The 15,993-nt window shown below is 46.9% G+C and overlaps 1 protein-coding gene across 1 annotated transcript in view; it reads right to left on the reverse strand.

Moving 5' to 3' along the window:
• LOC125461500 (myosin-IIIb) overlaps window positions 1–15,993 on the reverse strand; it is a 157,001-nt gene that overhangs the window by 21,745 nt on the left and 119,263 nt on the right. The window contains exons 21-25 of the mRNA XM_048550397.2: window positions 12,044–12,091; window positions 9,501–9,592; window positions 5,158–5,319; window positions 4,161–4,291; window positions 632–816 (exon numbers count right to left, since the gene is read on the reverse strand). Of these exons, the coding sequence (XP_048406354.1) occupies window positions 632–816; window positions 4,161–4,291; window positions 5,158–5,319; window positions 9,501–9,592; window positions 12,044–12,091 (618 nt within the window). The remainder of the gene's footprint in view (window positions 1–631; window positions 817–4,160; window positions 4,292–5,157; window positions 5,320–9,500; window positions 9,593–12,043; window positions 12,092–15,993) is intronic.

Genomic DNA, 15,993 nt, shown 5'->3' on the forward strand with positions numbered 1-15,993 from the left:
CAAGGAAGTGGGGGACAGAAAAGTGTTGCGGGGGAACATACTGGGGGCGGGGTAGAAGGATTGCAGTAGCATACTGGCAGAAAACTATTTACAGCAGCACAAGGTTGGCAGGGTGGCGGGGGGGGGGGGGGGGGGGGTGGGGGGGGAATGGTTGCAGCTGGACAAGGGGGGTGGGGACCGGGGGAAAGAGAAAGGTGGTCTGGTTGTGAGCTGGAGGCATGTATTGTCATGAGAGGGTGGTATTTGGGGTATGTGTTGAGGTGAGGCTAGAAGGCTGACCAGCTTCTAAAAAGAACCAAAGACCAAAGGTGGGCCCTTCTCATTAAACTGCCTCAGCACTTGGCCACCCCCAATGTCCCAAATCTACATCTGGGATTGACAGGCCCAATTCTATCCTCCCCTGGCTCCTGCGTGAAAGTTTGGGTTAAAAAGGCCACTTTTGACGGAGGTGGCATGCCAAGACAGGAAATGTCCCAGCTTGAGCTATACAACTCAATAATGAAAATATGGTCTTTAAAGTCAAGTGGTTTCCCTTCACTGCATCTAATTCCAATCAATCAGCAAAACTGAGCACAGCATTGCTGCAGCAACAAGTACAAAACACATCCAATAGATTTAAAACTTGACTCACCTCCGTGTAATCATCCCATGGAACCAGCATGGAAAACTGCCATTCTGAATGACTTTTCGAGCTTGAGTCTCTTTGAACCAACGGATTGTGGCTCTCTTCTGGTTGATTTGCTTCTGTTCCTTATCGGCTTGTTCCTGTAACCAGCTGCTATTCATGCGGTCTCGAGAATTATCAAACGGGGTTGCCTAAAACAGTGAGGGAAGTTACAACCTGCAGCCTAGGCTCCTTCACAAATCACTGAGTTCTTTTTATCAAGTTATTAAAGTCAACAATGGAAAAAGGATACCACTGATTGGGATTGGTTACACGTTTAATATTACCTCATTTATCCTCGGAGAATCCCCATTAAAGACGATTCAAGCATAACATAAACCTTCAATTTAAAATGCGTCATTTCCAAACCCATATCTATTTCCTCCTCATATCCATCATCTCCTCTTTTACTACTACACACCGAAATATCAAGGCTTTCCTAATGCTGCCCGAGATCATCCCTGATTTTAATCACTCCACTTTTGCCAAGGCTCTAAGCCAGATTTCTTTTTCTAAAGATCTCCAAATCCCTTTGTTCCTTTAAAGCTACTTTTTGATGAAGGTTTTGCTTCTCTCTCCCAGTCCTCCCTTATGTGACTCAGTTTCAAGCTCTTTAAAGAATCCACACAGTGGGGAAACAGGCCATTTGACCCAACAAGTCCACATTAAGCCTTCACAGAGCATTCCACCTACACCCACGTGCCCTACCCTATCCCTATAACCCTGCAATTTCTATGGTTAACACAACTAACCTACACAGCCCTGGGCACCATGGACAATTTAGCAATCCATCTTACTTGCACATCATTGGACTGTGCAAGGAAACCGGAACAGCGAGTGGAAACCCATGCAGACATGGGGAGAATGTGTAAACTCCACACAATCAGTCACCCACAGCTGGATTCAAACCCAGGTCCCCAGTGCTATCAGGCAGCAGTGTTAACCACTGAGCCGTGTTGCCCTCTGGTCGATAGACCTCCTGCATGCATTGCAGGTACTATAGCGCAAGTTAGCGTCGTCATCAGTTGCTTTCTGTTCACCATTCCTGACTACAAAGGATCAGAAATATTATAGGAACATGCTGGTACAATGGGAGGGAAATGCTCCTGGAGAATGGAAAAGGAATGGGATTTCAACATACTTGCTACTGGTATTACTGGGTTTGAAGCCATTCAACAGTACAGCACTTCACTAATATATTTAAGTCAATTTCCCACGTTATAACAGGGATGCAAGTTCAAATTTTACACTTGCTGCATGGGCCCTGCACCTACTGCATGAGTCTCTCTCAGCCCCAAGTGCCATCCATGCCTCAATCACAATTGTGTTTGGCCTCCTAACCCCAGCTTTTACTCTCAGCATCAAATGAGATTACCAATTTGGCTGGGCAGTAACCACAAAGCAGAAAAATTTCTTTCCATGCAACATCTTGCATGGATTATTCTGCTCTACTGGGATGTCCCATTAGCCAACTTGGGACCCTAGTTACTGCATGATTCAAAACAGGATGAAACACTCATCTTAAGATAACGGGTCAAAAATATTGAGAAAACAACACTAGAAATATCACAGTAATTCCCAGATATGCAAAAGGATTGAAATAAACTGAAATTTCTTTGCATCAAAGTTTTAAAACTTGCATAAAAATGATTCTGTTAGAAATATCATTTTAAGTCACAGCTTTTAGAAAAGATCAGTTTTCTGTTTACAGATTTGTAGTTGGCAAGTAAATTTAAAAAGTGTTTTGCTGGTCATTTGAACAAAAAGAATCCACTGAATAGCATTTGTGATAATAAATATTAACTTTCATTACACAAAGTTTTGTCACTTGTGTGTCCAGGAGCTCCACCCACATCCTGGATATTTTTAACCGATCCGTTTGGACACTTTTCTGGAGCAGGGGGAGATTTGAACCCAGGTTTCCTGGCCCAGAAGTAGGGCACTGCCATTGCACCGCAAGAACCCTGCACCAATATCAATGTCAATTACACATTAAAAATGTGTGAAGTGCTCTATCTTTGGGTCTGAAATCATCCAAATTATAATTTGCTGAGTCAAAGAAAAATGCAATTTAACAATGAATTGACTCCCAGAGCAGCTAACAGTCCCAAAACTAGTACTGCCAGCATTATTTTCTCCTTTGTTTCTTTTGAATTTATTGCTCTTGACAGGAAGCAGAGATAACTTGAACAGGCATCTGTGAAGAAAAAACACTGCCCATTTTAAATACATGTTTCTCCCATCCTCCATCTCTAGCCCTTCCAGGTAACTTGTCGTTATGCCTACTGCTCAAAATAATTGATCAGGCCGCCTGTGTGGTTTCTCTCCAAATGCCTCTCCCCTTTGCTGATGCAGCATGCTCTACCCATCCCAGGCAGCAACCAATCTATAAAGTAGCCTGACATAGACATGGTCAAATCAGTATTGACAGAAGCCAAAGGTCTGAGCCCAGGCACTTTAAAAAACCAAAGTTAAGCCCAGTTCAGGTCTAATAATTTTTCAATATAAATATTAGGAGGTTTATTAGTCACCTGCACCTTTCGATTCACTTTCAATCTAGAAAGTGAGGATTCAATCTTATTTGAAAATATTACAAATCCAAGGATTTATGCAGTGGTTATGTTTTAAAGTCTCTTTAATTCAAGGTAAAATGGAGCATGTGATCTCTCACTGCTGTTGCTTGGAAATAAGCTAATGTCACTTGGTTACTGTGGAGGACCAAAATTGTTGTCAAGTTCTGCTGAAATATAAAATGTCAAGTTTAACACTTAAACACAAAAGAAGAGACAGTGTCTCGCTATTGCGGACTAAGTGTCACGGACACCTTGGTCTCAGGAGTGAGAGAAAGCAAGAGACAGCAAGTGAATGAGAACAAGCAGGCAAGACAGAGAACGAGTGCGTCAGAAAGAGACAAGAGCAGCAGCGATTGCAAACAGCTGGGAAAAGAGTGAATTTCTGTCAGTCACCAGGCAGGACGCAGTTAAGAACAAGCTTTCTGGTTGAACAGATGGAGCCAGAAAAAAAAATTAAGGGCACGGAAGATTGGTCTTGGTATGGCTGAGAAAAAGGAACCACCAGAGCCTGCAGTGCTACTGCAAGCTGGATTTTCAGAAGACTGAAGGGAACTTTTGATAGTCATTGCATGTCATGCCTCACAGAGTGTGGAATGAAATGAACCATTGGAAGCAGTTCCTGTAAAGGGTGCATTCAATAAAAGGGTCTGGCATATGATATCAATGCAACTTTTGCAGCTCTGGTCACTTCAGGATGGAAGGAGGAAATACCTTTTCTGCAGTTTATGTCTAACTGATGTTGATTTTAGTATGCTTGCTAATAAACAAAGGCTTCAAGTGTGAAACTGTGCCATCTGGTCCTCAGAGTCTATCACTTAAGAATCAAATCTCTTTTAAAGAAGTTTTTGGCCTGTTTAGGGATTGTAACAGAAATCAAAATTTAGTTTCAGAAATAGAAAAATAGTTCAGAAACCAGGCCATACCTCCACTAATTTACTTCGGGGTCTGGGAACAGGAGGCTGGACGGCATTACGAAATTTATCCACAGCTGCAGAACGAGGTCGTGGGAGAGGCTTCTTTTTCCTTGGGAACGGAATTGGAGGTGCCACCGCTTCTGCACGGTAAAGACTTTGCTTAACAAAGCGTAAATTTTCCATGCAACATCATAGCTTATTTTTGAGTTTATACAATCCATTCGGAGACTTCATTTCAATATTATTATTGGACTGCTAGAGATTATGTTTACTACATCAGTATAATATACATGTTCGAGATGCAAGCAGTGGAACACTCGCTTAAGCTGTTCACTGCTTCTTGTTATAGAGGGATATGGTCAGGGAGAACGAATGAGATAGAGAAGTGGGGTGACAGGGAGATTCGCTTTCATGTTTGTTCCAGATTTCCAACATTCACAGTTCTTTGTTTAACTAAAATTGCGAGCTTTCTGCACGCATGTAAACAGACAGTGACAATAAAGGAATTCTTCTCTGACCTTGGTAGGGACCTGCCCCAAATGGCAAGGACCATTAGTGTAATGGGAGAAGCATGTCAAATCAGTACAGCAGCAAACTGTTTTCTACTCCACCGTGCTGCTGATACTGTCGTGGGTCACCCAAAGGAATAGTGTGCATAGACAACAAGGATTAACGTAAAACATCGTTTTGCTCACTTCTCCCTTGCAGACAAGTTCTGTCTAACATTGTGGAAGTAATTGATCTGGGATTGATTACTTTTGCAGATTTATACCTTGGAGTATCCCAGACAAGGGACACTGACCAAATGATGCCACTTCCAGGCTGATATTTGAAAGAACAAGTATGAAAAGCAGATAGGTGCTTTTTCTGACCTGATATTTCAACGCCAGCTTTAAGGTCTGCAATTTTTAGGGGACAGAGTCTTTGGAATGAGCATAATTTAATGGGCCAACATTGGGATTTTGTCAAAGTTCGTAAATATGATTACAGCCTAAACAATACTTACTTTCATTCTTCCATTCCATTTCCTGTTTCTTTCGCTCCATTTCTTGTTCCAATTCCATTTGCCGTCTTTCTTCAATCTGTCTTTCCAATTCTAACTGACGTTGGTTTTGTAGCTCAGCCAATAAGATTTTATATCTGCTTTGACAGCGGAATCTTTTGTAGCCTGAAGAACAAAGTGGCATTAATTCCATGGACCAATTCATTTCTACGAAAGTCTTTGGTTTAGCAAATAAGTGTATCTACTTTTTAAGAGATGAAACATGTAAGAAGCACAAAGTACAAATGTAAAATAAGAATGACTTTTTGGATTCAGCACAACAATGCAGTCTGCTGGGTCTCAACACACTGTTGCCTTGTTAGACGGCATCAGATGCATTTCCAAAGACAAAACAAAGATAAAACATTGAGAAGGGAATGGAGATTTGACTTTGCAAACCGAAGGCAAGACGAATCTTTTATGTGGAACTGGATGGTTCAACCGAGATATGTCAAGACTTATACTCTGTTGTCGGGCTGCCAATACTCATGGTTTAGCCTGCAGACTACAGGGATTTGTCCTCAATCTCCCAACCATTAGTTTTTAAAAAAGCAAAGCAATATGGGAGATTTTCAAACAACAGGTTGCTATGAGTGGAGTCCTGGAGGCAGCACAGTTCAGTTAACTGGGGGAGGGGGTTGGGGTGGGGTGACAGGTCATTGTATTTGCAGGCAATACTCCTGCAGAGGCACACTGTGACACACACCGTTTGTGGTTAATTTCACCCTGCCTGTTCATTTCCCACTGGCACGGAGCCCGAGAGAGTGAGCAGAGACAGAAATGTTCGAGAATGAGGAAGCCAACGCGAGAGCAGCATCGCTTCCAGCTGCCGTGACTGACGGTCTGCATCGTTCGGATCATTGGGATAACTTGCAGAAGAAGCACATGAATGGAATGAAGTTAGAGGCGCCTTTGCTTCCTCTTTGTGTGTTGTTCCTTCTAACTCACATTGAACTATAGACAGTGGTGGAATAAATGCACTCATTCCCCTCATTAAAATAAAAACTAGCAGCTTTATTGTGCACAGTGTCGGAAACAACAGGTTAATTAACGATGGTATTGTGGACAGTGGTTAAAAACATTTTCACAATAGCTCAATTGGGTTGACAATCTAGCCTCTTAAGTTTCTCGCATACTTCACCACTGATAGCCGGGGTGGGGTGGGGGTGGGTGTGGTGGGAAGGGTTCTTTGCTGACAGTGGCCTCTGGAAATGGTCTGGAGAATTTCTTTCAGCCACTGTCCAGGGATTGTGTGGCTGTTGCTCCCAGTCCACCTCCAGCATGTTTTTGTCCCCCTTTTGCTTTCCATTTGATAACGGGATGGGGACATCACTGACATTCCCAATCCTCCTTGGCATGGTGATGGTGGTGAGCTTGTTTTTGAACTGTTGCAGTACTCAGTGGCATTGGGAAGGGAGCTGCAGAATTTAGATAACCAACCTCAGGAGAGTGTGGGAATTATAAACAAAATAACTGGTGAAACTGCTTGCTGTAGGAAACCTCTGAAGATGAAACACAACTGAAGCTTCTCATGTAAAAAAGCACTCCCTGTGATTTGCCCTGTGCTGGTTAATTGGACAGCCAGCCTGCCCTCTCGATATGAAGGTCAGTAGGCAGGCTCAGCAATGAGATGCATGGAAGTTAAATGAGGGCAATGACTCCCTGAATGGCCAGTCTCTAACTTCTAAATTTTAATTTAAAAAAAATGGCATTTGCAGCCAGGCTATTACTCGGAGAATGAGGGAATCCCTCAATACGGCATTTTACTTTTGCACCCAGGGAAGGTCTCTGCAGCCGCTGGGAGTGGGGAGCTAAACTCCATCCATGGGGAGGTCACCTTCAAGCAGTTAATCTGGCCCCGCACTGGCTTGTGGGAAACATTAATGTCAATTAGAAAACCCCACAGTGTCCTACAATTGTGGTCAAGTCGTCCCTCATAAGGCTGGCCTCGCTGTATCCTGATTCTGTCCCTGGGAAAGTGGCCCAGTGACAGGTGGAGTGGGGAACCTGTACACAAAACACTGGCAACGCTACTTCTGGTACCTAAACACCTCCGTTTCCAATTTCTGCAAGGACAAACAAAAAAAAACAGGCTACGTATTTTCATTCAAAATATCCGAGAAGGAAGATTTAGTTTGTCGAGAATTGTCAGTCCTTTTCAGAAATGACACAAATACAGAGGATTTTTAAAAATACAGCTATTTAAGTGTGGGAGACATTGGTATGGCTCACCCATCTCAACTTGCCAAGAGTCGATTGGCAATTGCTACAGCCCTTGAGGCCATGACGCTCACACTGTGGGTTTAGATTAAAAACTTCAGGATATTGATTTAAGAACAATCTACAATATTTATTTGAACCAGGACAACATGTTCCTTGGGAGGGCAGGTACGGTACGGAGGGAGGTCATGGTCAGTGTCGAGGGAGATTGGGGTAGATATGGATCGAGGCCAGGGTAGATCGGTGACTAGAATTGCTAACGTCCTTATTAATTTGTGTTACAACCTCCAGAACTATCTGGGATGTCTTGGGTTGTTTTCCCGCCACCTAGCCTTCCTCTCGGTATTATTCTAAGTTACTGATATCAAGTGAGGAACAATGCCCACAGAAAGTCTTCGAAAGAAGATAGGCACAATCTTGATAAGCAGAACAAGTTCATTACTTACTGTGTTAAAAGATAGTTACATGACCTTTGAAATACATGACATTCTCTTTTGAGAGATGTTAAGTTCAATGTGAGAATAAGTTCATATTGCTGCTACTGAAACAATCAGTTTACAACTGAACAACCTGAACCTGATAACACATTCTGAAATGCTGGTTTAGCTTCTGCCAGGAGCAGACATTTCTATCCTGCTGGACGAAGCTGATCTCTTGATATCAGAGTCTTTCTAGGTACTGTACAAAACAACAGTTCCCACTGCATTAACTGCTTAACTGGCTACCGATAGGAGATGCTCTTATGTAACCGTGGTAAGCTGTTGCAGTATCCGGTATGTTGTGAAATGTCACAGTTACATCTTTAATAGACATGCTCCTTATATAATGGCACTGTGACTTGAGGGTATAAAGGCATCAGACTCCAGCTTAACTGGGGCCACCTGATGCATGACACACAGAAAATAAAGTGTGCTACTCCTCCTAACCAAATAGCTTAACATTAGTCCAGACACGAAAGTGCCTTTGACTAAAGTATCAGGAGCTTTAAGTACTGCCTGTTGAATCTTCCAGACAACATTAACCCTGTCTAATTTGAGTGTTACATAAACATTGCCACTTTAGGTACAAACATCCATGAGGAAAAGCCCACACCACACGGCAGTTCAATAGTAACCAAAATATTGCAGACGGATGTGACCTGGTGATGCGGAAGGTGGATATTGAGTCCAACAAAATCTGCTGTGTCCTGGATGGCAGTGGCTGCACTTAATTGATGAAGGTTAAGAATGTTCTTCTGACTAAAGCTTTGTCGATGTTGCTGAGGCTTTGAACCACTCATTGTAATTCATATGCTTGCACATTACTTTACAAACAAAAACAGGCCTGCTCTGCGTTTCAATAAGATCACGACTGAGCTGATGCTTTTGAAATTCCAACCTTCACCCTGCTCTTGAACATCGATATCAGTTTTGCTGTCTAGGTAAATCTCTGGCTGCCGAACAACCAAATTCTTGCTGGTCTTAATCGCTGAATGAGCCCATTAAAGGTTGGGTTTCAATAGCTATCATTTGATATTCATGGTGCATGAATGTTAACAGTTATTTGGCTGTTATACAGGTCCTCAAGGACACTTCTGTGAACTGATTCACTCGCAGAAGGGCAAGTGAAGCTCTGTGGAAATCAAACTGTACTTATGCTAAGTACAAGTCAGAATACACTGCACTCTGATACTCCTTGCCTGCAAATTGCATTGGTACATGACCTTCAGGTGTAACCATTTATAAAGTCAGAAAGGAAATTGAACTTAACGCTGCTCTAAGTGCTTGTGGGAGAAGGGTTAGTGCACAATTTTTGGTCATTATTTGAACATCAGGCAGAGGAGTTTGACTCCTATCAATATGCATTTTTAAATTGAATTGGGCCAAGTTACTGAAATTGATCAATTTTGATATGACAGTTTGAATGATGTGGGACTGGAATTAAATTTAAATCTTCAAGGATTGTGCCTATTACAATAATTCAAAAATACTATTTACCAATATCTGCTTTTATTATAAAGATAAAATATTAAATATTCCAATAAAACAATCATTTTCCACCAAGTAGAACAGCATTCCCAAAAATTCAAATGATAAGCTTTTGCTTACTTTTCTGGATAATTATTGCAGCTTTTTCAAGTCTTTCTATGCACTTTGCCAAGTCATCCTGATGCCAGTATTTAAGGAACAAACGGGATTTTCTGCAAAAGTGCAAAAGGACAAAAGGTCAAAAAAAACTTAATCAAGAACTTTGCATTCCCAGTATTACTGGGTCCACCACTAAGTCAGCTTCGGACTGATGGTTTTGCTAAATTTAGGTGAACCATAATATTGCTGATTGGGTTGTAACATGGCTGCATAAGCATGAACAAGAGCATGAATTTGAATGTTCTACATTTTGGAAATCACAGCTTAGCTTCAGATAACCATGGAATATCTAAGTTTTTTGGAGTAGATCTGTAGCTCGGGTTGTGGGTGTTGAGATTGGTTAGCTCGCTGAGCCAGTTTGATGTTTTGCAGACATTTCATTACCGTGCTTGGTAACATCCTCAGGGCAGCCTCCAAGAAAGCGTTGGTGTGTTTTCCTGCCTGGTTTTTAAACTCTGGGGTCCGTTGAGGTGGATTGTCTCACTTCCGGTTTTCCTTCGTAGCGGAATGTACACGGGGTCAAGTTCAATGTGTTTATTAATAGCATGCTTCATGGGAGTACTATGCTTGTCTCTGCCTAGCTTGTCCCAGGATCTTGGTGATGCCCCAGTCTAAGTCGTGGTTCTTGTCCACGTGGATTGAGATGAGTGAGTATTGGTTGTGTCTTTCTGTAGTCAGTTGGTGTTCATGTGCTCTTGTTGTTGGTTTCCTTCCTGTTTGTCCGATGTAGTGTATTCTCACAGTCTCTGCAGGGGATCTTGTAGATGACACTAGTCCTGTCCATGGCAGGGAGTGGGTCTTTAGTTTGGGTGAGCAATTGTCATAGGGTTGACATGGGTTTGTGTGCCACTCTGATGCCCAGCGGTCGTAGAAATTTTGTGGTGAGTTCCGACGTGTTCCTGATGTAGGGTGGTGTGATGAGTGTGTCCGGGTGTGTAGAATCTTTCTGATGGTGTTCATACAGGCCTACACTACATGACTGCTATGACAGCTGGGCATCAGAGTGGCACACAAATCCATGTCAACCCTATGACAACTGCTCACTCCCTGCCACAGACAGGACAAGTGTCATCTACAAGATTCCCTGCAGAGACTACCCAAAACACTACATTGGACAAACAGGAAGGAAACTAACAACAAGAGTGCATGAACACCGACTGGCTACAAAGAGACATGACCAATACTCTCACATCTCAATCCACATGGACAAGAACCACGACTTAGACTGGGACAACACCAAGATCCTGGGACAAGCTAGGCAGAGACAAGCATAGTACTCCACGAAGCAGGCTATGATAAACACGTTGAATTCGACCCCATATATGCTCCACTATGAAGGTAAACTGGAAGTGAGACAATCCACTTCAACATACTCCAGAGTTTAAAAACCAGGCGGGAAAACACACTGACGCTTCATCGGAGGCTACGCTGAGGATGTTACCAGCACAGTAATGAAACGTCTGCAAAACAACAAGCCAACTCAATGAGCTAACCAACCTCAACCATGCAATATTTTGTGTGACAGTCTGTTACTATTGTATTGTAATTTAAAATGACTAAGATTTCTGATTTCACCTATTAACCAAGGAAATGTTTTTACTAGTTACACTGATTGCTATGCATTAATGGCATAAAAACAGCATAAACTGGAATTTCTTGCTTTATGTACATAGACTTTTTATTAGCACTGGGAAGCCCTATCAAACTCCCAAGTAAAAGCTTACGGAAGATCAACACTTACAGCTAGAGGAATATTAATCTTTCACAGTGATTCAACAATCTCTCTTTCCCAGGGCAACCTCAACGAAACAAGAGGCCAAAGGAAATAATCGCAACCCTACCACATGAAATCTTCAAGGAGCATCTTTAGATTATTTCCAAGTAAAACTTTTTATGATCTGGACATGTCAGTAGATGGTCAATAACAATGATGCATAATTGTTAAATGTGAAAGATAGGAAGTTTGGGAAGACTTGGAGAAAGCTTTTTTTCACCCACAGGGTGGTAGGGATCTGGAATTTACTGCCTGGAGTTGGCAGGGGTCGTTGAGGTGGGTAACTTCTCAACCTTTAAAAAATATACTTGGATGAGCACTTTAAGTATCATAACATTCAAGACTATAAGCCCCAGTTCAGAAAACTGCTTTGAAATAAAAATTGAGAAGGAAAAAGAAAGACGACTCATTTTTGTGGAATTGCAACATATACATCGAGCAGGAGATACTGCAGTTTATGACTTAGCTGTGAAGAAAGCACATGCTACTGCTGAGGTTGAACGTTTCATCAGGATAGATGTAGGATCCCCACTCAATTTCAAATTCTTTCCCTTTCCAAATGATAAGCAAATCTGTTGTGTATCCCCCAGTGGTTGAGGAGCAGTAATTACATACAGGCCATGTTTCCTGTTAAGCCTGAATTAATGAGCACAGAATCTAATTTTTACGAATATCAGGCTTATTCATCCTGCTTCTCAACAATGCCACCTCTAAGTTCATTCAAACTTACCCAGATTTCCAGTCCTTCAGGCCTGTGGTTTGAAGAATAGCAAAGCAACTATGAAGAAAACAGAAAAGTAAATCATCACAACAAGATAGGTTCACATGACAACATCTCAAAAGAAATGGCCTATTGTATCTCATTTTGAAATCACAACGTAAACAAACACAGCCATCCTGTGAGAACAAACTCCATCACACAATATGAGCGTATCAATCTGACTTGAGGAGATATAAATTCAGGAGAATATTCAGCCCTCAAACTAAGGCCACTTGAAGTACAATGTCTTCAAAAGTGCAGCTCTCACTTAGCCTCACATTGTAAATACGGTGCTTAATTCCTGAGTGAAGTCTGAGCGTCAACCTGCTAAAACAGAGGCAAGTACATTACCTAGTTAACACTTGACACTAACTTAAAATGGTAGGACTCACCACTTGGGCATTTTAAATTTTTCTTGCTAATCTTTATACACAGATGATGCAAAACTTACTTCCAGAAAAGCAGGTGTGTTTGAAGGTGGATGGGGGAGCACGCGAATGAGAGCAGGGAGAGCGCGAGCGAGAGACACTGTACCCTCAATACCTGGTTCTTTGTTCAAGTCATCTGTCTTATTGTGTAAAGCTGCATAGCATGTGGTGGGAGCCTGTTTAAGCATCTAACCAGACGGGACATGCCTACTTTCTAGGCGAGTTCGTGGTATAGCCATTGTCAGGTCAGCCCGATTCTCCTCCTCCTCCTGTTCTTTCTTAGCCCATTATTGTCACTTATCTCTCTCTCTCTCTCTCTCTCTCTCTCTCTCTAAACTAATCTCATACTGGTGAGTGAATCTAGACAGTCAGTTTGCTAATGATCCTGCTTGGAAACTGTTCTGCTTTCAGTTGGTAGCATTGTTTGTTGTCAATATGCAGGGTTTTGACTGAAGTTATTGACTAAGCCTTCTTCTTCTGACAGTTTGCAAATGAGGCTGAGGGCAGCTCTTCAAAATAAGAAGAAAGCAAATGCTTCTGTTAAATGAGTAGAATGCTTATTAAACTTGCTTGTAAGTATTTTCTCTATTCAAACTCGTGGGTAGACAGATTCCCATGGTCTCTCACTATTCCACTACAGTTTTGGCACAAGCTCTATTTACATGGGGAGATAAGGTTTATACCAAACATTTGTTACAATATCAACAGTGGGAACACCCCATGATAACTCACTCACATAGTTGTTTAAGATGATTAAATCAAGTGGCATGATGTATTTCTACAGATTCCATTTAGCTGCCATAAACAATCTCATACAGGTGAAAACTGAAGCAATGGCATGGAAAGCTACATCTTGCATTTGACTAAAGTATGTAGAATAGAGCAGCTTCAGAATTACTTCTAGTGCATGAGTTCACATTTTTGTCTTCAGCCACAGAGGGGGAGGGGGAGGGGGAGAGAGAAAAAAAGAGACACGAGAGGGGGGGAGAGACGGGGGGGGGGGGAACAGACGGGGGGGGGGAAAGAGAGAGACAAGGGGGGGGGAAAGAGAGAGACAAGGGGGGGGGGAAAGAGAGAGACGGGGGGGGGGGGAAAGAGAGAGACGGGGGGGGGGGGAAAGAGAGAGAGAGACGGGGGGGGGAGAGAGAGACGGGGGGGGGGGGGAAGAGAGAGAGAGAGAGACGGGGGGGGGGGGGAGAGAGAGAGACGGGGGGGGGGGGGAGAGAGAGAGACGGGGGGGGGAGAGAGAGACGGGGGGGGAGAGAGAGACGGGGGGGGAGAGAGAGACGGGGGGGGAAAGAGACGGGGGGGGGAAAGAGACGGGGGGGGGAAAGAGACGGGGGGGGGAAAGAGACGGGGGGGGGAAAGAGACGGGGGGGGGAAAGAGACGGGGGGGGGGAAGAGACGGGGGGGGGGGAAGAGACGGGGGGGGGGGAAGAGACGGGGGGGGGGGGAAGAGACGGGGGGGGGGGGAAGAGACGGGGGGGGGGGGGAAGAGAGAGACGGGGGGGGGAAGAGAGAGAGACGGGGGGGGGAAGAGAGAGAGACGGGGGGGGGGGGGGAAAGAGAGAGAGAGACGGGGGGGGGGGGGAGAGAGAGAGAGAGAGAGAGAGACGGGGGGGGGAGAGAGAGAGAGAGAGAGACGGGGGGGGGGAAGAGAGAGAGAGACACGGGGGGGGGGGGGGAAGAGAGAGAGAGACACGGGGGGGGGGGAGAGAGAGAGAGAGAGACGGGGGGGGGGAGAGAGAGAGACGGGGGGGGGAGAGAGAGAGAGACGGGGGGGGAGAGAGAGACGGGGGGGGGGAGAGAGAGACGGGGGGGGGGGAGATAGAGACGGGGGGGGGGGAGAGAGAGACGGGGGGGGGGGAGAGAGAGACGGGGGGGGGGGAGAGAGAGACGGCGGGGGGGGGGGAGAGAGAGACGGCGGGGGGGGGGAGAGAGAGACGGCGGGGGGGGGGAGAGAGAGACGGCGGGGGGGGGGAGAGAGAGACGGCGGGGGGGGGGGAGACGGGGGGGGGGAAGAGACGGGGGGGGGGAAAGAGACGGGGGGGGGGAAAGAGACGGGGGGGGGGAAAGAGACGGGGGGGGGGAAAGAGACGGGGGGGGGGAAAGAGACGGGGGGGGGGAAAGAGACGGGGGGGGGGAAAGAGACGGGGGGGGGGGAAGAGACGGGGGGGGGAAGAGACGGGGGGGGGAAGAGACGGGGGGGGGAAGAGACGGGGGGGGGAAGAGACGGGGGGGGGAAGAGACGGGGGGGGGGGGGAAGAGACGGGGGGGGGGGAAGAGACGGGGGGGGGGGGGGGGAAGAGACGGGGGGGGGGGAAGAGACGGGGGGGGGGAGAAGAGAGAGACGGGGGGGGGGGAAGAGAGAGAGACGGGGGGGGGGAGAGAGAGAGAGAGAGACGGGGGGGGGGAAGAGAGAGAGAGACGGGGGGGGGGGGAAGAGAGAGAGAGAGACACGGGGGGGGGAGAGAGAGAGAGAGAGACGGGGGGGGGAGAGAGAGAGAGAGAGACGGGGGGGGGAGAGAGAGAGACGGGGGGGGAGAGAGAGACGGGGGGGGAGAGAGAGACGGGGGGGGAGAGAGAGACGGGGGGGGAGAGAGAGACGGGGGGGGAGAGAGAGACGGGGGGGGGAAAGAGACGGGGGGGGGAAAGAGACGGGGGGGGGAAAGAGACGGGGGGGGGGGGAAGAGACGGGGGGGGGGGGGAAGAGACGGGGGGGGGGGGGAGAGAGAGACGGGGGGGGGGGGGAGAGAGAGACGGGGGGGGGGGGAGAGAGAGACGGCGGGGGGGGGGGAGAGAGAGACGGCGGGGGGGGGAGACGGGGGGGGGGGAAGAGACGGGGGGGGGGGGGAAGAGACGGGGGGGGGGAAGAGACGGGGGGGGGGAAAGAGACGGGGGGGGGGAAAGAGACGGGGGGGGGAAAGAGACGGGGGGGGGAAAGAGACGGGGGGGGGAAAGAGACGGGGGGGGGAAAGAGACGGGGGGGGGGAAAGAGACGGGGGGGGGGGAAGAGACGGGGGGGGGGGGAAGAGACGGGGGGGGGGGAAGAGACGGGGGGGGGGGAGAAGAGAGAGACGGGGGGGGGGGAAGAGAGAGAGACGGGGGGGGGGAGAGAGAGAGAGAGAGACGGGGGGGGGGAAGAGAGAGAGAGACGGGGGGGGGGGGAAGAGAGAGAGAGAGACACGGGGGGGGGAGAGAGAGAGAGAGAGACGGGGGGGGGAGAGAGAGAGAGAGAGACGGGGGGGGGAGAGAGAGAGACGGGGGGGGAGAGAGAGACGGGGGGGGAGAGAGAGACGGGGGGGGAGAGAGAGACGGGGGGGGAGAGAGAGACGGGGGGGGGAAAGAGACGGGGGGGGGAAAGAGACGGGGGGGGGAAAGAGACGGGGGGGGGGGAAGAGACGGGGGGGGGGGAAGAGACGGGGGGGGGGGAGAGAGAGACGGGGGGGGGGGGGGAGAGAGAGACGGGGGGGGGGGGGGGAGAGAGAGACG

This window comes from Stegostoma tigrinum, chromosome 1, assembly GCF_030684315.1.
Source record: "Stegostoma tigrinum isolate sSteTig4 chromosome 1, sSteTig4.hap1, whole genome shotgun sequence".
In the NCBI taxonomy this organism is placed as follows: domain Eukaryota; kingdom Metazoa; phylum Chordata; class Chondrichthyes; order Orectolobiformes; family Stegostomatidae; genus Stegostoma; species Stegostoma tigrinum.